The sequence below is a fragment of the Osmerus mordax genome, chromosome 4 (assembly GCF_038355195.1).
Source record: "Osmerus mordax isolate fOsmMor3 chromosome 4, fOsmMor3.pri, whole genome shotgun sequence".
Lineage (NCBI taxonomy): Eukaryota > Metazoa > Chordata > Actinopteri > Osmeriformes > Osmeridae > Osmerus > Osmerus mordax.
The window spans coordinates 3,453,279-3,474,847 of record NC_090053.1 but is presented as its reverse complement, the minus strand read 5'-3'; the positions used below and the strand labels follow the sequence as shown (position 1 = coordinate 3,474,847).

General features: G+C 45.3%; 2 protein-coding genes across 2 annotated transcripts in view; both read right to left on the bottom strand.

The window, feature by feature from the left end:
- The window catches only part of tp53i11b (tumor protein p53 inducible protein 11b), a 28,089-nt gene extending 23,865 nt beyond the window's left edge, over window positions 1-4,224 (bottom strand). The window contains exon 1 of the mRNA XM_067233874.1: window positions 4,113-4,224. The gene's annotated coding sequence lies outside the window, so the exon portion shown is untranslated. The remainder of the gene's footprint in view (window positions 1-4,112) is intronic.
- A 10,967-nt stretch (window positions 4,225-15,191) lies between these two features.
- si:dkey-29p10.4 (tripartite motif-containing protein 14) lies at window positions 15,192-20,408 on the bottom strand. The gene is made up of 7 exons (XM_067234946.1): window positions 20,108-20,408; window positions 18,983-19,917; window positions 18,783-18,878; window positions 18,291-18,539; window positions 17,831-17,853; window positions 16,362-16,510; window positions 15,192-16,144 (listed from the first exon to the last, which is right to left on the bottom strand). The coding sequence occupies exons 1-7, from the start codon at window positions 20,376-20,378 to the stop codon at window positions 15,588-15,590; spliced, it is 2,280 nt and encodes a 759-aa protein (XP_067091047.1). The 5' UTR covers window positions 20,379-20,408; the 3' UTR covers window positions 15,192-15,587.
- Between the last annotated feature and the right edge of the window lie 1,161 nt (window positions 20,409-21,569).

Sequence of the window (21,569 nt, the reverse complement as noted above, 5' to 3'; positions counted from 1 at the left end):
TCACACTGTCAGGAAACAGTGAGTGGCCCGAATGCCACACCAACACTACTACCCCTCCCTGATTTCAGAGTCTGTAAATAAAAGATTCAATGACTGTGCCCTTTTACCATACATAGACGTGCCTTGTGCAGTGTTGTACCCTATTGAAGGTTCAGAGAAGGAGACAGAGAGACATTACAGAAGCCTGTAATGACATTGGGGTATATTGCATGCTTGGATTATGTTGTGGGAGCCATGCCTAGCACCTAACCCCAGTTAACGTTGTCTCAATTGTGAAACAATTGCTCCAAATAAGATCTGTGGATGACGTGTGTCAAAACATGTAATTTAGAATTTGCCTTAAAGACTACACGTTAAAAGAAAAACAGCAAGGCTTTCTGAAGATCGAAGAATCCATTTTGGTGGGCACCTGGATGGAGCGTCTAATGCTGCGTTCACACCAAACACGAAGCTAATTATTGCCGCGGCGAGATTTCATGTAAAGTCAATGCAAACACGCTCATTCATGTGAATAATTCGCTTTGCGATTGGTATGAACACAGCATACGAAGGGGGGGGGGGGGGGGGGGGGTTGGGGGGGCGGCAGGGCCCACTCGCTGTAAACTTTAGACTCTCGCAATCTTTCACAGCTCTTGCTGTACTCCCGGGACAAATGTTTTTCCGTGTTCACTAGCGATCACAGTTGGGGGTAGCTGGTCCATCAGCACCACGGTACAAAAGCAATATCAGAGAATCACCAAGCGGCTTGCTTCCTCTAAATCTTGTCCATGAGAAGTCCGCAGACAGAGGCACATCTGCTGTAAGCATTCAGTATAGTCAGCGTCTCTCTCTATCAAGGCCCATGGCTTCTCCTGCTAAAACAGACAGGATATCAAGGAAATTTGAGAGGAAGGTGCCAAGAATAATGTCTTCCCCACCCTTGATCCTGTCAAGCCGGTTCTTGACCAGGAGAGTCAAGGTCTGTTCCCACTGTTAATAGAACAGTAATTTAAAGATTGATGATAATATGAGTAAACAAGCATTAACTAGACTGATGTATATGAAACTGTTTAAAGGATTCTCCTACAGCAAGCATTCTAAATGTTTTTCCTCATACTCTAGCAGAGGAGATGGTTGGAAAATTCCAAGATTAGAATTAGCAACCTGCAGGTTCGTTTGCCAGAGCCCAGCGTCAGCAAGGATGAAAAATGAATGACCTCCTCCACATCCTCCTTACAAAGAAGGCGGAATGTCAGGAAACAAGGCCCAAAGAAAGAGAGGCTTATTGTGCTCACAGCCATTCCCAGGAAACCAACCTCGCTCTACCAGGGTTGTTTCAGACACAAAAGCCGTAGGCTAAGACAGGTCTAGAAGCAAAACGAGAAGTTGGCTTCTGTCCAGTCTTCATACCATGCCTAGACCGCAGTACATGAACCCAAACACTATGCTGTTATGTAATTCTACAATTACACCGCTCAAATCAAAGTGAAAATACCAATTAACATAACCTCAAACACAGGACATTTCACATCGTTTTCAGTGTACTTTTCAGAAACAGGAAGCTTTCTGCAGTGCCCGGTGAAAGTGAGTGAGCGAGTCGCAAAGGGGTTAAATCCAGAGAAGGGGGTCACCATCTGGTTGTGCCACGCAGCTTGCAGTGAGAGTGGGGGGGAGGGGGGGAGGAGGGGGGGGAAATCACTAGCTTCACCAAGAGGAGCCAGCTTCTGAACCTCGACTAACTCTGCCACCGTTTCAGATTCCTGTCTCTATGTCGAGAAACGTCGAGCAGCTAGAGAACGCAATCAACGTTGGCCTTGTTAATCTTAACAAGCACAACGAGGTGAGAGAGGAGCAGGAGAAGTACTGCCCTAACGCTAACACGGACCCTGACGCTACACGGACCCTGACGCTACACGGACCCTGACGCTACCCGGACCCTGACGCTACACGGGCCCTGACGCTACACGGACCCTGACGCTACACGGACCCTGACGCTACACGGACCCTGACGCTACACGGGCCCTGACGCTGACACAAACCCTGACGCTACACGGACCCTGACGCTGACACAAACCCTGCGCCCGCTGCCCTGACGCTACACGGGCCCTGACGCTGACACAAACCCTGCGCCCGCTGCTGTGACAAGAGCCATGACCGCCACCCCTCTTCGTCCACCCCACGCACATCATCTCCATGGAAGCACACCTCCATCTCACCTCCATACTTCCTCTTCCTTCGCTAATTAGAGCCCCCCCCCCCCCCACACACAGTGCACATGTGTCATGCTGACTCCTGATCAGTGTATGATTAGAGAAAAGTGCTGCTGTAGTTATTATGTTTTAATTATGGGAAACACAAACAAAGAGGGCAAAACCATTTGCAGGGTTGCTTGCAGGAAAATTAAACATGTCCCAAAGCTCTGTCTTCGACATAACATTTGTTTCAGACAAAAATCAGCTAGAATGTTTTCAGCTGCCAAGTTGACCATTTAGCAAGTACCTTCTTCTGCCTTTGTTTACATGATGAAATACGGTCAAATATGGCCTTAGCTGAGAGAAATCCCTATTGGCTCATAATTCCTAGCAAACATACATGAACTATGGGATGAAACCTTTGCAAACACACGAATCAGTGGAGAAAAGATTCAGTTGAGGGAAAACACATATTTGTGCAATACAGACAGGCAAGATTCTGCAACGATTTCCTATGCTAATAGTAGGCTACACTGAGTCCCCACAGGGCTGAAGCCATGTTCACTGAAATGTCAACCGCACTGCATTAACACGCTTCTACAGACCGGGACAGCATGGTCATGAGGTGACACCCCCTACCCCTCAGGTGTGATTTCAATGGCCTTCAAATGGAGTGATGTCCAACTAGCATAAACAAACAAGCATTTAATTTGAAAACAATATAAATAGCCACCACTGCTAGACTTGGCTAACTACATGGCCGTTAAAACACAAAAAAAATTAGTTAGGACTCCTGAATACAGAGGTAGACGAACCACACATACCCCGTCACTACCCCGTTACTGCCCTTTCCTCCATCTGCAGGAGGGATGATAACATGTCTAACTGGCAATGGACCATTTCTCCTGAAAAGGGCTCACTGCCCTTAGGCAGTGCAATGGAAAGAACGTTAATTTATGTCCTTCGGGGAACTTTTACATAACAGTTGAGTTAGTGTTGGGAAAATATTAAATCCATCCATCCATACACACATACATACATATATACATACATAAAAAAGAAGCAACGACAGTGTTATGTTCTTAATTCTACTTTGATTAAATTAAGTTTAACAAACAAAATCAGCCAGTAGGAGGACGAAAAGAGGAAAAGAAGGTGTAATTATTACATCAAATGTATTACGGGTTTAATTAAGGACTGGCATAGCATTGTTTTGAAAGCGGTTTGTTGGTAGCGGAGTTTAAATCAAAGATTGACTTGAAATAATACACTACAGCAGACCTAAAAATAACTTTCTCCGTGGCTTCATTGCAAAATAAAGACAACGTTTTCATGGCATGGCAATCTTCAAATAGGCTATTGTTGCTACCAGTGCATCAATCTAAAACATGTTTCATTGTCACGTTTCTGCTTGTTTATGGCTCATGTTACGCATGAAGTGAATGCCTGACCAAAGTAGTGGGTGAGCACATGTCGATTTTCTTGTGAAACCACTAATAACTGTAGTAAAACGAACACTTATTAATTACATGAATGAATGAGAAGTGTTAAAAAGATTTCACAAGAAATTGACCACAAGCAACTGTCATTCTGAGTCTTGCTGCTACAGTCAGCCTTTATAGGCAGTATTTGATCATAAATACATAAATTATAGCATTGTTTGTCTTTGAAGTTATTTTGTTGATAACATTAAATAATTCCACATGTTCGTCATAAATTCCGACACAGTAGGCTGGCTGCAGCAGCTGTTCAAAACATGTTTTAAGAGTATGGCTGTTGAACGCTTATTGTTGTTCTGAATATTCTGACATTTAAGAAACAGAACGGAATCATCTGCCTTAAGACGCAGGGATCTATTTATTAAGAGAAATACAATGAAACGCAAAGAACGACTGAACAGAATAAAATCCCACTAAAGAAGTATGTGGGTAGCCTACTTACAATATGCTACGGGAATGCGACAATCCAGATAGTTTTCTTTCACTCGTAGACAGTAACAAACGAGTGGGTAGACGCGAACATGCAATTCACAACGATGTTCTCTTTAGGTTCTCAAACAGTCTTGAAATCGAGAGAATCCTACAGTTGTACGCACTTACCGTAATGAAAAGTGTGCACGACAGCGAAGGTAAAACGAACTTCTACCGTAATATATAGAATGGTCGTAACCATCAAAACAATGCAAGGTTTATTACTTTTGTATTTTTTATTTATTTTGTTGTCCTTATGAATGTCTTACAGGCTGTTGTTGATCAAAGATTAGGTAAATTAGACAAACGTCGCTGTAGTTAGTCTATATCTTAAAATGCATCCTTATCCTTTATCAATAAATGATCTAGGCCCAGATTCTCAGACATGGATTAAGACTAGTCATAAACTACAAACTTTTTCAGAGGAGATCTTCGTTTTATTTTTCTCATAAGAAATCTTATCTTTTGGCACAGCAGAGTATACTGTGGAAAATGTGCTTTACCGTCATACAGAAACACCATCCAGCCTCCTGCATGCAGCCTAATCCAATTAAACAATCCAATTCTACATTACAAAAAACATAGCACTGGCCACTCCATTATGGACCAACCAATTGTCCCTTTTTAGAATTCAAGTTAACTCTTGCCTTCCTCCCACAACAAACACATAATTTATGCAGTGAGAAAGTGAGTGAGATGAAAGGGCTTAGAGAGACCAAGACAGTCCTAAATGGTGTCAGGGTGTCATTGGTGAAGACGGCTGAGATGTATACAGTCACATAGAAGCCTGGGATGATAGAAGCTTGTTACAGAACTGCATCCAACCACGTCCAACCTTACTGACTAATCCTGTGAGACATTTACATTTATTCATTTAGCAGACGCTCTTATCCAGAGCGACTTACAGTAAGTACAGGGACATTCCCCCGAGGCAAGTAGGGTGAAATGCCTTGCCCAAGGACACAACGTCATTTGGCACGGCCGGGAATCGAACAGGCAACCTTCAGATTACTAGCCCAATTCCCTAACCGCTCAGCCACCTGAGACGTCTTCCCACACGCTCCTCTTCCACTCCACAACATCTCCCTGCGCCAACATCTCCCTATGGCGACCATCTAGTGATGAGCAGCACAGGACCCGGTTGGGAGAGTGAGAGGTGGCTTTGCTACCCTAATCCTCACATGCGCTGGCATTGAATGGATTTTTCTCTCTGTGCTTGCGCAGAGGTAATGCACAAACATCTTGGGAGAGATTCAGTTTGGGGAGCCTCAATCCCTGTGTGACTCCCACAGACGAGCGTTGAAAGGAGGGACTGGATTTGTGGTGTCAGAGCCAAATTGTAAACGCATTTGTGTTGACTCGAAGGGCTGACGTTTTGTCGCGAGGGAGAGGGAAAAGGTTAGTCGATTATTGTAACAACGAGACTGATGGGAGATGGTAGTCTTCCTCAGGGAGCGAGTTTGAGTGTCAGGCATAAAGGAACAGAGGGCCAATAATCCCATCTGACTGGGCATTGATGAGGAGCCGTTGACAAACAGCGGGAAGGGAGAACAGTGGGGGGGGGGGGAGATCCACCCCCCTGCCACATACACAGGTGGAGTCACCTATCCTTATCCGATCCTTAATCCAATATACACCCTGCAATGCTCTCCTAGTTCCCTCCCCAAGCTGCTCATCCTATTTGGAAAGCAGACTCCCATTATGACTTCATTGGACTTTCTCAGTGACATATCCACAGGTGGTGTGGATTTGTATATATCACATCTATCTATCTGTGTGTGTGTGTGTGTGAGGGGAAGGGAGCATGCTATTTTGCGGTCAGCTTCTACAGGGTTGTAAATGACAGAGGCTCAATCATTAGAATCATTTCATTGCCAATCTACTGGTGATCACTAGCATTCTATCTTTGGTTGGCTCTGAAGTTAGAGGTATTAAAGGTCAAGTGTAGCTTTCAGATGTCCGTGTGACTGCTTATTTTTCTGTCTGTTCTGCCTGTGGTTGGTGTTTGTACTGTGAACCCAGGACCTGTCCCCCTGGGTTCCATCCAAAAGCCAGAGTTAATCATTCCCCTGCCTCATCCTTTACTTTTGGATTCATAATTATTCTCCTTTCAAACCTGGAGATAAAATTGCATAATGATTTACAGTTTTTCTCAATTGCTTACACACAAATACTGGTACTTGAGACACAATGACCACAACATGTAACTCATGCACCAACCCCATGAACCAATTCTGCAAAACTACAAACACAATTCCTGCTTTACACTCAAATTGCAGTTCTAAAACACACTTTTTTCAAAACACTACACACAATTCTCTGCATTTGGCACAATTTTCATGAAGAAAATCTTTTGTTTTCACAAAGAACACACTGCCATTCAAATACGCACACTGACTCATCGCATGGACAAACACCTGTCACACAGTTTTACAATTAGCAATCAGAGCTTTAGCATAAAAGGGCAACAGGTGACCTTTTCTGTTGTTCTTTGAGCAATGGATGCCAACATTGGAAACAGAGACAGAGGAGTGAGAGTAAGAGGAGGAGGACATGGAGGACGGGGATGGGGAAGGCCAAGTACCATAATCTCTGATGAGATCCGAGCCGCTTTGGTTGACCATGTAGTCAACCATGGTCTAACAATGAGGGAGGCTGGGCAAAGAGTACAGGCAAATTTGACCAGGTACACTGTAGCATCCATCATCCGGACTTTCCGAAATGAGCATAGATAAGAAATCTACTCTCACTACAAAATTGCAGTAGGCCTACTGCATATCAATACAGTACTCAATGAGTACAGTAGTACAGTATTGCCTGTGGACTGTTCTGTAGGACTGTAAAATAAAGTATGTTTCAAGTATTTGGAAAATGTATTCCTACTTTGTATTCCTACACAGTATTTACAGTATTTTACTATTTGTTTGGCAGAACTGAAAGATTACCAACACAAGGTGGTCGGGAACGTTTTCTGTCTCCTGAACAGGAAACTGAAATCATGAACATGGTCCTAGAAAATAACGCCATAACATTACGGCAAATACAAAGAAAAATAATAATAATGTAACTGTATACACTATACAGTAAATTATTCTGTTGTTTTGTATGTAAACCACTGTATGTGCAACTTTGTGTTGGTTGGGATGTACACTGTGTACATATATGTAAAATATATTTGTTACCGTGTATTTCTGTGTTCTGAGTATAAAAACAATATTCTCAAATATTTTACATCACACTTTTATGTATGTACTGTCTGTAGTAAATGTAACACTGAACAAAAAAAGGCCTAACTCACTATGATGAATGAAAAAGAAGTGTTTTCCATTCATCATAGTGTTTTACATTGAGCACATCAGTGTTCAAATGGTTCTTATAAATGTCTATTTATATGATGGTTTGTGTTTGTCATTTGAAAACAAAATACCATTTTGAGATTAAATAACATTGTTTTGAATGTTAAGTTTACTTTTGCAGGAGAAGTGAGGGGTTTTGCCCATTGTGTGTGTGTTTTTTTGATTTGTGTGTAGAGTTCTGAGAGTATGAGGTATGCATTCAGAAAATGTGTGAAACCAATCGAGAAAAACTGTAATTGTCATCGCAGTTAGCTCAAAATTAATAGGGCGACTAATCTCCTTTGCTGAGACTGATTAGAAAGGAGAAATTTAGAGCACAATATTGACAAGAATACTTTCTTTGTATCATACTTTCTTTGTTGTCATTTGAACATAAATTCAAAGCATGTGAAGTGCCTTGTCTAAGGACACAACGTCATTTTGCACGGCCGGGAATCGAACTGGCAACCTTAAGATTACTAGCCCAATTCCCTAACCGCTCAGCCATCTGACTCCAACAACGTGAATCATGATAGGATGTTGTCATCTTATAATTTATACAAAACATTTTGTATGAATGCCTTTTATTGTCATTGCACATAACAACAAAATGAAAGTTGTTGTATATATCCAAGAGGGAATGTCTCCCTCAGGAGTTTCTAATGGCTTGGCATGTTTAAATTGTTGTATCAAAACAAACAGTTCTCACTCAAATTGTAGTCCTTTAATGGCACATTTTTCGTGTATAAGTACATTTCAGCTTTTCCACTGCAAAGTGCAAAGGAGGCTATTTTAAGACAATGCCTGATCATGTTCCTGGATTTGAGTTTAAGAGAGCGTTACGAAAACGAGATAATTACATGTATAAATGTGTGAAACATCATTCATTTTTCATGATTATTGCCCCGATGTGAGTTGCAAATCTGATAGAGAGAAGATCAAAGAAAAAAACGTAAGGGTAAATCGGAGCAGTTGTGAAGGATGTTAATATGTCTCTGCTATCAGACAACAACAAAACTTTTAGCAAACAGCTGGCTTATTAATTCTCCTTGTGGGCCAAGCTTGTTATCAACAATAGATATCAGTTATCAGGAAGTGCTGCTAATTCCATTGGCTTTTTAGCCATGTTAGATAACTGTGATAACCTTAAGTAACAAATGTCTAGCAGATAGCAAACTGTATTGTGCACAAAGTAGCCTACATTTGAGTACAGCGACATTCCTACTTATAAAAAATGAGAAGGAAAGTCAACTTTTGCCAGCACATTGTATGAGTCCTATGGGCATTATAGCGCGGTAGTCTGGGAAATATTGTCTCTCATTTACACATTGACAATTGGATCATCGGTCAACAACACTGTTTGCACCTACATGTATACTGCGTTTACAGTGTGACCACATCCTGGGATTTGTTATAACCTGGTCATGTTTATGGAACCCTGGAGGAAATGGCTGATTACCAAGGTAAATCATTTGCCAGCTGAGATATTGTTGCCAGGTCATCTCCACTAGAGACTCACTGTAATAGATCATCACCTATTGTAAAGATTCAATGTCTTAGTTACTAGCAGCGACTAGCATTAAGAACATTGCATCACTGAGGGAAAGTCAACCATAAATAACCGTGGTGGGAGTGTGCTATGCCTCATGCAGTGAATCCACAGAGCTAACACTTTGATACAGCCAACTTGGGAAACGCTGTTCTGTCAGTCTTTCTGTTAATCAGGAGAAAAGGCTGTGAAGTTCCATAAGAAATCTTCAATCAGTGCCTGGTGCACCTCAAGTGTACTGCCCGGGTTGGGGACTGGGGAGATGGGGGAGGGAGGTGGGGAGTTCCGCTTGGATGGAAAATACATTTGAATAGATAGAGAGTTAGATTAGAGTGGAGTCTGACCTTGTTGCCTATGATGAAAGAGAATGACTGAGCAGGGCTGTGCCTGGTCTAGGACCGGGAGAGAGATTAGCTGGTCGACGCTTCGGTGACCCCAGCCGGACTTCTCTCAGTTAGGCTTCACACCGGATGATTTTTCAGCTCCCATCCCGACACCTTCCACCTCTTGGAAAAATGAGAGGAGGATGAAATTGATCGTGGGTCACATTTATTCAGCATCAGTGATGATTTGATGTGCACTCACCGCATCTAAAGCGTAGCAAAGGGCCATGCTTTGCAGCTCTGAGATGTCAGACTCCTCTAAAGATAGGATACACAGATGTTCTGAGCTAAATGTTTCAAAAGGGTTCAAATGGGGACACCTGACCAGCCACACCGAGACAATGTTTGGATCTCAGCTTTGAACCATGTACATATAGCTCCCCAAAGAAGGTAGAGATCAACTTCACTGTGGCTGTTAAATATAACCCTCAGGTTCTGTGAGACTCGTGTCATTAAGATGTTCTCATGTAAAGGATGCCATTGATTTGTACAGGGCCCTACTGACAGGGCCCTACTAACCAGTCGTTAAATTGACAAGAAGCAAAGGGACAGATAGTTACGCTGTTTCTCTCACCGAGAGAGGAGTGGATCCCAGATTGCTTTTCTCATCACCGTGATAACATGACCTTTCTTCAGGGAAATCAAAATCGTATAAAAAAATGATGCCAACTTCCTTTAACACTTGGCCCCGTCAGAGGCTGTCTCTGGATGCGTTCATCTGGAACAAACTGTCACTGAGGGCGTCACGAAGCCAATCTCATCCCCTGCCTCCCCTGAGAGCGCTGCACAGCGCTGGTCGAGCACACACCGTCCTGGTGATTAGACGTACTGTGGCGCCACAACGCCCACTCACTACCTCGCTGGCAAAATCTCTCTGCATCTTAGCTCCAGTTTGTTCTGTCTGTTGACAGTTGCTAGTTTATTATCTCTGGTAATCCTCAGTGTTTGGAGCCTGCAGATAATAGGAGGAAGAAAGGAAGGAAGGAAGGACGGAAGGAGGGATGCAAATCCTGAGTGCGTTCAGGTGTGAACCGTGTGTTGCCTCGGGGAGGAAGTGGCATATTCATTGGGAAACACAATCTGATATCTGAATGACTCAGTTGAGAAACAGCTCAAGGACCACCTGGAAGAGAGAGAGCTAGAAACAGATAGAGAGAGATAGAGAGAGAGAGAGAGAGAGAGAGAGAGAGAGAGAGAGATGAAAGGGGGGGTGAAACAGAGTAAAGTGAGACAAAGAGGAGGTCATTCAGAGGTCCACACTCCAATAAACCCTACAGGATCTTAGTAGCAGGCCCACCCACACATGCAAGACAAGTAACAAGTTCAGATGTTTTCACACTCAAATGTTTCCTATGAATTCACTGCTGCTCACACCAATTACAGCCACTGAAGAACACCAAGAGGCCTGTGATGCTTAAGCAGTAATACCAGGTGTGAAATAGCTAAATCACCTGGGAAACATTGAAATGCTGACCTGCATTTCATACACCACACTGTTTAGAAGAGTGTGCCTGTGATGTTCTGCAGTTCTATTCTTGTATGTGCCAAACTGACGGACCTATTTTATTCTCATCCATTGTCCATTTCAAATTACTGTCAAAATGTGCAAAAAAGCTTACTGCCCTGCACCTGAAAATACAGTCCCTAACATTCGATAGCATTCATCCCTTCTATACGCCATATTCCCCATCCAGCATTTCCACTTTCGTTACCTTGCCAATCCTGAACCTTCCCTTTCAGCGTAAACATAAAAGCCTCCAAATGGCTCAGTCTGTGTACGAGTGCATGTGTGTGTGTGTGTATGTGTGTGTGGGGGGGAGGTGGCGGCAACATCAAACACCCAGGGAAATTACAGTAGGAAGGAGAATAATCTCTTGAAAAGGACCCTGAATCTCATTCATTCTACTGTACCAGAAAGGAGCATGCTGGACTGATGTGTTCAAAAGCACTACGGACTTAAGAGGCCCCTTCCGTGGCCTCCCTCACTTCTACCCGGTCCTACTAAGGAGCTGAAAATGCCAAGTGCTCCTTTCTGGGGTGAAAGGCATCCCTAAATGTTAGTCCCAGACTATTTTGATGGGAGACCTTCCTGGGTGTCATTTTGACTGTGTGTACAGTAGGCTAGAAGGCCGATCAAACTCAGATATGTCAGCAAATATGACCCCCAAGTCTGTGGTGAAAATGTTTCTGGTGAAAGGTTTCTGTGTGAACCAGTGCAATGACCAAGCATAACAAAATAAAATAAATTAAAACACACACACAATGCAAACACATTGACTCACAGAACACACATTCACTCTCACCATAGGCAAATATTCGTTTTGGAACGACATAAGCACACTTTAATTCAATCTGTAGGGGATCAGATGGCTGAGCGGTTAGGGAGTCGGGCAATTAATCAGAAGGTTGTTGGTTCGATTCCCGGCCGTGCAAAATGACATTGTGTCCTTGGGCAAGGCACTTCACCCTACTTGCCTCGGGGAGAATGTCCCTGTACTTACTGTAAGTCGCTCTGGATAAGAGCGTCTGCTAAATGACTAAATGTAAATCTGGAAGGTTTTAATAACTAGACATGAAACGCAGACAGAAAAGGATGAAGGACATTCCCCATCTCTCACATATCCATTAAACGACCACTGCAAGTGTGTGTTTCTTTGGAGATTTAATCTTCCGGCGGTGTCACCCTTAAATCCAAGAGATGAGGATGAGTATCTGTGCTGGGAAGCTGTCTGTGGAGCAGATCAGATGACTGACAGAGGTTTATTGAACAAGGACTTAGATCTCTACTTGCATGCACCATTAAACCAACAGGGTGAACCGAAATGTAGAGGAACAGAATACCAGATTGTAGCTTCATCACAGACAGTCCCAAGAACATTGAAGCCTGATTTTCCCTCTCAATCAACGATCAGACCGGCCAGCAACGGGATTAGAGCTCGAAGGACTTCATCAGCAACTAGTTTAGACGTCAGAGCGATACTTGATGTCAGCCACAAGAGAAGAGGAAGAACAGGTCAATTGGGAGAACAGACACCAACATTAGAGAAAGACCAGCCTGCACAGAGCTGCTGTCATTCAGAGAGTGAAAGAGTTCTGGAGGGATAGAGTGAAGGAGTTATGGAGGGATAGAGTGAGAGAGTGAAGGAGTTATGGAGGGATAGAGTGAGAGAGTGAAGGAGTTATGGAGGGATAGCGGTGAGAGAGTGAAGGAGTTATGGAGGGATAGCGGTGAGAGAGTGAAGGAGTTATGGAGGGATAGCGGTGAGAGAGTGAAGGAGTTATGGAGGGATAGCGGTGAGAGAGTGAAGGAGTTATGGAGGGATAGCGGTGAGAGAGTGAAGGAGTTATGGAGGGATAGCGGTGAGAGAGTGAAGGAGTTATGGAGGGATAGCGGTGAGAGAGTGAAGGAGTTAGGGAGGGATAGAGTGAGAGTGAGTCAGAAGCAGCAAGACACTAGAGCTGAGGGAGACAGTTGGAAATTGATGCCCTGCCTCTCCGCGGCTTCCTCCTAATCTCAATGAGCTGATGTATTAATGGTTGACTTGACCGATAAAGCTGCTGGGAAAGGTCAGATCCATGAAAACAGAGGATGCAGTGACCAAACGTTCCAGAGTTTTCATCTGACTGAATTTACTGAACTTTCCACCACACTCAATAGAAAACACTCAACAGGAGTCAGATGGCTGAGCGGTGAGGGAGTCGGGCTGGGAATCGAAAGTCGGGAGACAGCCACACTGCAAATTGATTCTCTTACGTAAAAAGCGGGCGGGTGATAAGAGACTGAGGATCATGTGACGCTCCAGATGCTCACCTGATCCCGCGTCGTGTTACCATGACAGCGGCCGGAAGAGGCCCACGTACAGCAGGGACGGGCACCGCTCAGGGTCAGTCCAGGGTCACAGACTGACGGCTAGACAATGTCCCTATCTGCAGCCGCTGGGTCCGTGGGAGCGATCGGCTACATCATCATGCTGGGAGAGAGAGAGCCCTCTGTGTGTGTGTGCAACACATGCCTCACAGAACATTTAAGCCTTCAAACAGGGAGTCAGGTGGCTGAGCGGTGAGGGAATCGGGATAGTAATCTGAAGGTTGCCAGTTCGATTACCGGCTGTGCCAAATGACTTTGCGTCCTTGGGCAAGGCACTTCACCCTACTTGCCTCGGGGGAATGTCCCTGTACTTACTGTAAGTCGCTCTGGATAAGAGCGTCTGATAAATGACAATGTAAATGTAATGTAAATAGATGTACAGTAAGACAAGGATAGAATGAACAAACCCTAATCCCACTATTGTAGAGTGTGGTGACCACTAGCATCCTTCTGGACTGGTACGTATATTTGTCAGTGTCAGAAGATATCCACTGGACCTGTTGCCATCTTGAAAGGTTCTGTAAGTATAGGTATACAGAAGTAACTAGGGAACGACAGTGTACAGTCAGACCCCTGGATACAACATCTTAGAATATGTGCTTATTACGTTTCCCTGGCAGCGTGACACAATGCGGAGTGAATGAGGTCCTGACCTCAGTCTAACAGCCACATTCCCTTTAATGAGCAACACATCAAATGACCACGAAGCTCATTAACACCTGGCTCAACCTTTGGGTTGAACGTCATCTCCCAGCTCGCGACAGGTGAAGAGTAGGAACTGAATGGTGCCATTGTGACGTGCTGGCTTTGGAGTGAGGACACAGGAAGTGAACAATCCATATGAAAAGTAACAGTTTCATGGATTTGCTGATGGCATTGTGCCACAACGATATTAACAAGAGTAGCAAACAACCCGCAACTGTTTGACTTGTAGGCAACACTGACAAATTAGTTCTTTCTCAGTGGTTCCTGTTTTTGAAAAAGAACATTAAATGAAAAAGAGCAGATGTTCTTTCGGGCACAACAGGATGCATGCACAACCAGCAGGCTCTTGAAGTGGTAAATTAAAAAGTAATTACCCTTTTGTGGAAATAATTCACATTTCAGATCCATGGCTTGTCCCTATCTTACAGTCACTAGGTTAGACAACCTTACTGACATACTTTGTGAATTCCCCTTCCCCTCAAACGGTTCCTTCCAACATCTGCCATCTAACAAGGCTGACAGGCCGACAGTAACGATGGCCGCGCTGTTTGACAGATCCCAGCGAGCTTCACCAAGGACAAGGAGCTGGGAGAGGCCAGGAGAGCAGAGATGGGGCTGAACAGTCCCACTGACCAGGAGACTGACAGAGAGAGTGGGATTTAATTATCCTCTCACTTAAAGCTCTCCCTGTGAGACATTTCTGGCATCTCGGCCTCGTATGGCAGACTGAGCGGCTGGAGGGAGAAGAGAGAGAGGGGACAGTGAGAGGGAGAAAGTGAGAGAGGGAGCCAGAGAGAGATCAAGGGAGAGAGAGAGAGTGAGAAACATGAGAAAGGGGGAGAGGGAAAGACTTCCACTACACTTGGACGGAGACTCAAATGCTTAACTGTGACCGTGAAATTGTTGTCATGGCAGCCCGGCGCACCTGCTAGGAATTACATTAAGTTTAATTCGTTTTTTTAACTTTGAAAACATGTCCACTTGAAGTTTTGGCAGAGGAAATGCACTTGCAAGTGTCGAAGAGCCAAGGGACAAGCTCTTAGTGTGTGTACACCAACCCCCAAGATCTTACAAAGACAAGTGCAAAGTTGGCACCTGTTGCCTGATCCCTTGGTAACAGAAAAAGACAGCGGCCTTCACAAAGGTACACAAACACCTGTTTCTAATGAATTACAAGGTAAGCCTCCAAAAATAAGCGTTGGGACATATGCAAATTTTACACTTCTTTATTGTCTTGGATGCAAAAGGTAAAAAGACATTGCGTTGCGTTGAGATTCACGTTCAACATGACACTCTTAGACAGAGAGTAAGAAGTGACTACAAGTGAAATTAAATATTTTACTAACACTGCCCCCTATTGTTACGTGTGGGTACAGTTCTATGGCATCCTCCACTCGGAAAAAATACAGAATTGTTGTCTTAAAAATATAAAGTCAGGTCACTTAAAATTGTGGTCTTAAAAAAATCTTTAAAACAATTTTGTATGTACGTTGGCAAGAACAGTCATTATCAAATAGAACAGTATAAGATTATAAAATGGATTATAAATGTTTTTAAAAGTCGCACCGAATACATAAAAAATATGGTCCAGTGCTAACTCCAACCGCTAACGAGATGGAGGTGTATGGAACAGATCAGAGATGGTTAAGCGGGTCTTGGACACCGCCAAGGCAGGGTAAAGTGGTGCTGTGAACCTCTGCTGGAATCGATGCAGAAGGGTCATTGCGCCCCCTTCTGCCACTCTGTAAAACGACAGGCTTCCGTCCTCATAGTCCAGGAACACTCCCAGTCTCTGGAGCTCCCCTGTGTCGACAGAAACGTTCACCTTGTCGTGCAGGGCCTCAATCTTCCCCTTCTCGCTCACCAGGCACCAGGAAAAGGAGTTGAAGCCCATACGACAGCTGTCCTTCTGGCCCTTCCGCTCAATACGCCCCTCGCTGACTCCTACCTTCCACCGGCCCAGCTGGCCTGGCACATCCACCTCCCAGTACCAGCGGCCCTTTTCCAGGGCCCGGGAGGCCAGAACCTGGGGGAACGTGCTAAATCGAGCCTCCTGCTCCCGACAGGCCTGCGGAGCCTCTGTGTAGACCACTTTCCTGTTCTCCTCAGACAACAGCAGCTTAGGGTGGGCTGTGTTAGGGTCAAGAGAAGGACTGATTCCATCTGCACGCACACACACACACACAGAAAAAGAAACTAGTGTAAACCAGGAGCTGCTGAGAGAGTGAGTAGGTGATTCAACAACGAGATTCATTATCATTTACAACCACACCATCCACACCGAGGAACTCAACACAGGACACTCTCCTCTTCAGCTCCATTGATGTGAATGGGGTTGTGAGTGAGCAAGTGACTATAAGGGGGTCTCTGGACTACTTACAGAGGAGTCTGAAGGGGTCTCGGTCTGGTAAGGAGATGACCACAGAGTCTAGTCTCCTCTCTGTCCACTGCTGCAGGCTGGCCAGGCGGGCTCTGTTCACCTCCTCGGGAGGCTGGAACTCATCCACACTCACCTGGCCCTCATCCACACTGCAGGAGGAGAGGAGGAGTTAGTGGAAGGGAGGGAGGAGAGGAGGAGTTAGTGGAAGGGAGGGAGGAGAGGAGGAGTTATTGGAAGGGAGGGAGGAGAGGAGGAGTTAGTGGAAGGGAGGGAGGAGAGGAGGAGTTAGTGGAAGGCAGGGAGGAGAGGAGGAGTTAGTGGAAGGGAGGGAGGAGAGGAGGAGTTAGTGGAAGGGAGGGAGGAGAGGAGGAGTTAGTGGAAGGCAGGGAGGAGAGGAGGAGTTAGTGGAAGGGAGGGAGGAGAGGAGGAGTTATTGGAAGGGAGGGAGGAGAGGAGGAGTTAGTGGAAGGGAGGGAGGAGAGGAGGAGTTAGTGGAAGGCAGGGAGGAGAGGAGGAGTTAGTGGAAGGGAGGGAGGAGAGGAGGAGTTATTGGAAGGGAGGGAGGAGAGGAGGAGTTAGTGGAAGGGAGGGAGGAGAGGAGGAGTTAGTGGAAGGCAGGGAGGAGAGGAGGAGTTAGTGGAAGGGAGGGAGGAGAGGAGGAGTTAGTGGAAGGCAGGGAGGAGAGGAGGAGTTAGTGGAAAGCAGGGAGGAGAGGAGGAGTTAGTGGAAGGGAGGGAGGAGAGGAGGAGTTAGTGGAAGGCAGGGAGGAGAGGAGGAGTTAGTGGAAGGGAGGGAGGAGAGGAGGAGTTAGTGGAAGGGAGGGAGGAGAGGAGGAGTTAGTGGAAGGGAGGGAGGAGAGGAGGAGTTAGTGGAAGGGAGGGAGGAGAGGAGGAGTTAGTGGAAGGGAGGGAGGAGAGGAGGAGTTAGTGGAAGGGAGGGAGGGAGGGAGATGTGAGGGATTGAGGGGGGAGGAGGGATAAAAATGTGGATGGTAAGGAGAGAGGGTTTGAAGTCTACATTGAAAGTAGTTAACTTGTGTTGCATGTGGATCTGCAACAGTGCAATGTGTTACTTGTGCTTGTATTAGTATTGTAAACAGTCCACTGTATTGCAAGTATTCAGCCAATTTCACCTTTTTCTAGGCTTTCCTAACACCACAACAAATCTTAGCAGTAAAGCATCTGGGTGCTGAACAAGCTTGTGAGGCATGTTTATCTGTGTTTCCCCCGTCTCATCTGAATGATGAAGAGATTAGAGAGTCATTCTCGAGAGAAGCTGGTGGACATTACATAAGAGATTAAATGAGGATTTCCTGTGACTGTCCACGCCATCCTGCTACGACGGTTTGGTTTATCGTGACTTAGGCTCAATTTACTACTCTTTTTTGTTTTGATTGCGTCACACTTTTCCCATATTCTTAATTCCCATATCATGCGATAAAAGAGTTTATATTCATAAAAATGTCTTACCTTTTGGTTACCTTGCTGTATTCCTGTTGGAAATAACAAACAAGCTTTAAAAGACACATTAAGAACAGTAAGGTGTTCATTCAGACATTTTTATCCAAAGCGACGTACATGGGGGAGGATTTCAACCTAGGACCTCTTGACCTGCAGTCACATGCTCTACCACTGAGCTCTACCCAGTGTTTCCCCTACCATTGTTTTGGAGGGGCGGCCCGCATATTAAACACATAGAATATGGTTACCTTCTCTTGCTAGGCTACCTGTTCATGCTGCCAGCCATATCACACTGCCTTGTGGGGCTTGTCATGCAACTTTCAACTTCATCCCCCCCAGAAAAAAATCCAAGGGGAAACACTGATCCCCATACCCTATCATAGCCATATCATAGTAAGTTGATCTACACACACACACACAATGCCTCAAGGTCATTTCGCTGTAACGTTGTTCGAGAGTGCGGTCTCACCAGGATGAAGGCTTGCTCCTGCACACGTGCCACCCCTGTGGCGTCAGCCAGGCCCTCCAGGGCATGCAGCCCCCGCTGCACGGTGGTCAGGCTGTCCCGGAGCAGGGCCAGCTGGCCCTCCAGGCCCCCCACAGCCCTGCTCTCCTCCTGGGACACGCAGAGCAGGGCCTGCTGCTCCTCCTGCTCCAGAGCCTCCCGCATGGTTCCATACTGCTGCTGCACGGCCGCACGTGCCCCCCTCAGCACCGCCTGGGAAAACACACACGCACGTAGATGTGAGAGCGCACACACCATACACACTCAGACGCGAGATCATAAACACAGACATGTGAACACACACACGCAAGAACACGCACACCATACACACGTAGACATGTAAACACACACACACACAACCACATTTGATTTGGGGTTGTGCATGGTGTGCGCCCCCCCCCCCCGCCTTTCTTCGGTGGTCAGGGGGTCTGGTCAGGGGACTCCCAGGTCTCTTACCTGGAAAGACAGTTTCTTCTCAGTCAGCTCAGTCACTCTGCTCTGTAAAGCATGTTCTGCTACCTGCAGTTTCACCATCTCTTCTTTCAGTTTTTCCTACAGAAAACAAAACCCAAAACAAACATTGATACCTTGCGCAAGCAATATTTTTTTTATTATTTTCATGACATGCTAAACGACAGCGTCATCAATGTTCTCACCCTGAGCTCCGTCTCAGCCTCTCTGATGCTGATGCAGGAGTGTTGACGGTGCGCCCCGATAACCGTGCATACGGTGCACACACACACGGCACACTGCCGGCAGTAGATACGGGTCATTTCCTGGTGCTCGAGACACTTCCAGGTGGAGATGTCCTCTATGGGGGGCACCAGGGTGTGGCTCTGGAAGACCTGAGACTCAAGGTGTGGCCGCAGGTGTTCTGCACACATGGAGGCCCCACACATCAGGCATGTCTTCACTGCAGGCTGCTGGTGCCTGGGGCTGGGGCAGTAGTGGCAAGGCACAGGGCCCACGCCGGAAGGCAGACTGGGGCGGACTGGGGAGCTGGTGGCGGTCGGAGGTGAAGGGGTTTCGTTGATCTGTCTGGGGGCATCCATTACAGATCTCGAGACGTTGTCTTTCACAGTAGGAGTCTTCACTGCAGAGAGGATGGTGCAGACAGGAGGGGCAGCTGTGGACTTTGTTTCAAAGACAGATATGGTCGATTCCTTCACAGGACGGATGTTTTTCCTCAGGGGTGCGGTGGCGTCTTCAGGGTTATCCAGCACGAGATGCTCTGCTGGGAAGGACGTAGTTTTTGGGGGCTCGTCTGTTGGTGTCAAGGCTCTGGAGACAGTTTGTGAGATTGTGGACATGGAGGAACTGCCATCTGATAGCTCAGAGGATGGTCTAGATGGCCCAGAGCGAGGAGCCCTGCCGAGAATGACCGAGGATGAGGTGGTGGGTCTCTCTCCGTCACCTGTTGGTCCCTGAGAGCCCATGGACACTCTCTTGCTGTCACTGGGTTGGCCTGGTGCAGGCGAACTGGCTGCTCGCTTGCCCAGGAGACACTTGGAGAGGGAGGAGTGGGGTGAATCCTTGACAGGTTTTCCGCTGACTACGTCAAGAACAATTACTTCCTCATTGTTGATAAGGCCTTGTGAGGACATGTTATGGAGATAGAATGTTAGCGTTATCTCGAGATAAAAAATGTACATCAACCAATCAATAAAAAGCTTTGTTGCAATACGCTAAACTAACTTAGACTTTGACCTTCATAAGCGACCACTACTTTCAAGAGATGTAATATGAACTGTAATACATGTCTTTACATTCGCCGTTCTTACCTGAAGATTTGCTGCCTTTAAACCTCTGCCAAACAGGTTTGAGAGGCTTCACTGTTTCTCTCTCAAACGGTAGTGTTCTGTATTCATCTTGACACTCTGGACAATAGTACGGTCCGTTTGCAGAATCGCTCCACAGCTCCCCAATGCAGCCCTTGCAAAAACAATGTCTGCACTTCAACGTAAACGGATTTCGATAGACATTATGGCACAAAGGGCATAAAAATGATTCGTGTGTCGTTTTCTCCAAAGTCCCGCTACTATTGTTTCCCATAGTTGTAGGGTTATGTTGCGATAAACACCAACCTTGCGCTGGGTGAAATGCAGGAAAACGAAACCAAACAACAACCAAAGGGAGGCGGAAGTAGAGTTTGAATTGAGTTCACTAATAGCAGATGGAGGTTCTCTTAAAGACATACACACGTCGTATTGCGTCACTTACAGCTTTCAGTGACAATGGGTCATATTTTAGGCTTGACTCTCTGTTAAATGTTGCAGATCCTCAGACTCCCCAGCAGAAGAGGATCTCCAGGCCAGCCATAGCCAACCTTTTCCACTTTGCGGCCCGCTTGCATAGCTCAACACATCCGTTGCATTAAACAATATTGTTGTCATATAGTTTTCTTCACTGCATTGAAGGCATTAATAGTTAACATTAACATGAACAACAGCAATAGAATTTCTGGAAATTCAAATCAAGTCTAATAAAAATCCAAAAGGCAACCACAAAGTAAATGCAAATAAATGACACAACAGTGAACTACAATTTGCTGTACAGTGAAAATCTTTATTAATTATAATCATATTCATATCATAACTTTATTGTTGTTAATTACCCTTCCTTTCCCTAGTCTCTATATGTTTGGTATCTATATGATAATGTTTTACTCTGGTACATACAATTTACATTTTTAGACTGGGATAGGCCTTTCTAAAGTGTTTATACTAAAGCTCTCTGTCTCTCTCTCTCTTTTTTCCATCTCTCACACACTCTCACTCATCAGCTCTCTCTTCTCCCAAGGTTTGTAACACCTCGCATGCACATACCACCCGCTCCTTTCATACCCTGTATGCCCCTTTGTTGATGGAGGAAGAAAGAAGAGAGAGAAGAAAGTGAGAGAATGAAAAAGAGAAGGTTTATGGTCTGGAACTCTTTTGACTGTGAGAAGAGGTGGGTGTGTAGACAGACCACACGCTCACACACACATTGAGACACACAGCAGCTACTAGTTATGGAGCAGACATGCCCATATTCAGTATACACATTTGATCCCATCACAGTGATGAGAAGACAATAAACTACAAAATACTGAGATTCTCCTCAACGACAGTGCTGTGCAAAACAAGCAGGACAGGCTTTTTAGATGGGCTTACAAACAAAAATCTCTCTGATTTTATATTTACATGTTTCAGACCCAACTTAGTAAAACTATTATTTTTTTGTTGTTGGTATTATCTATAATAA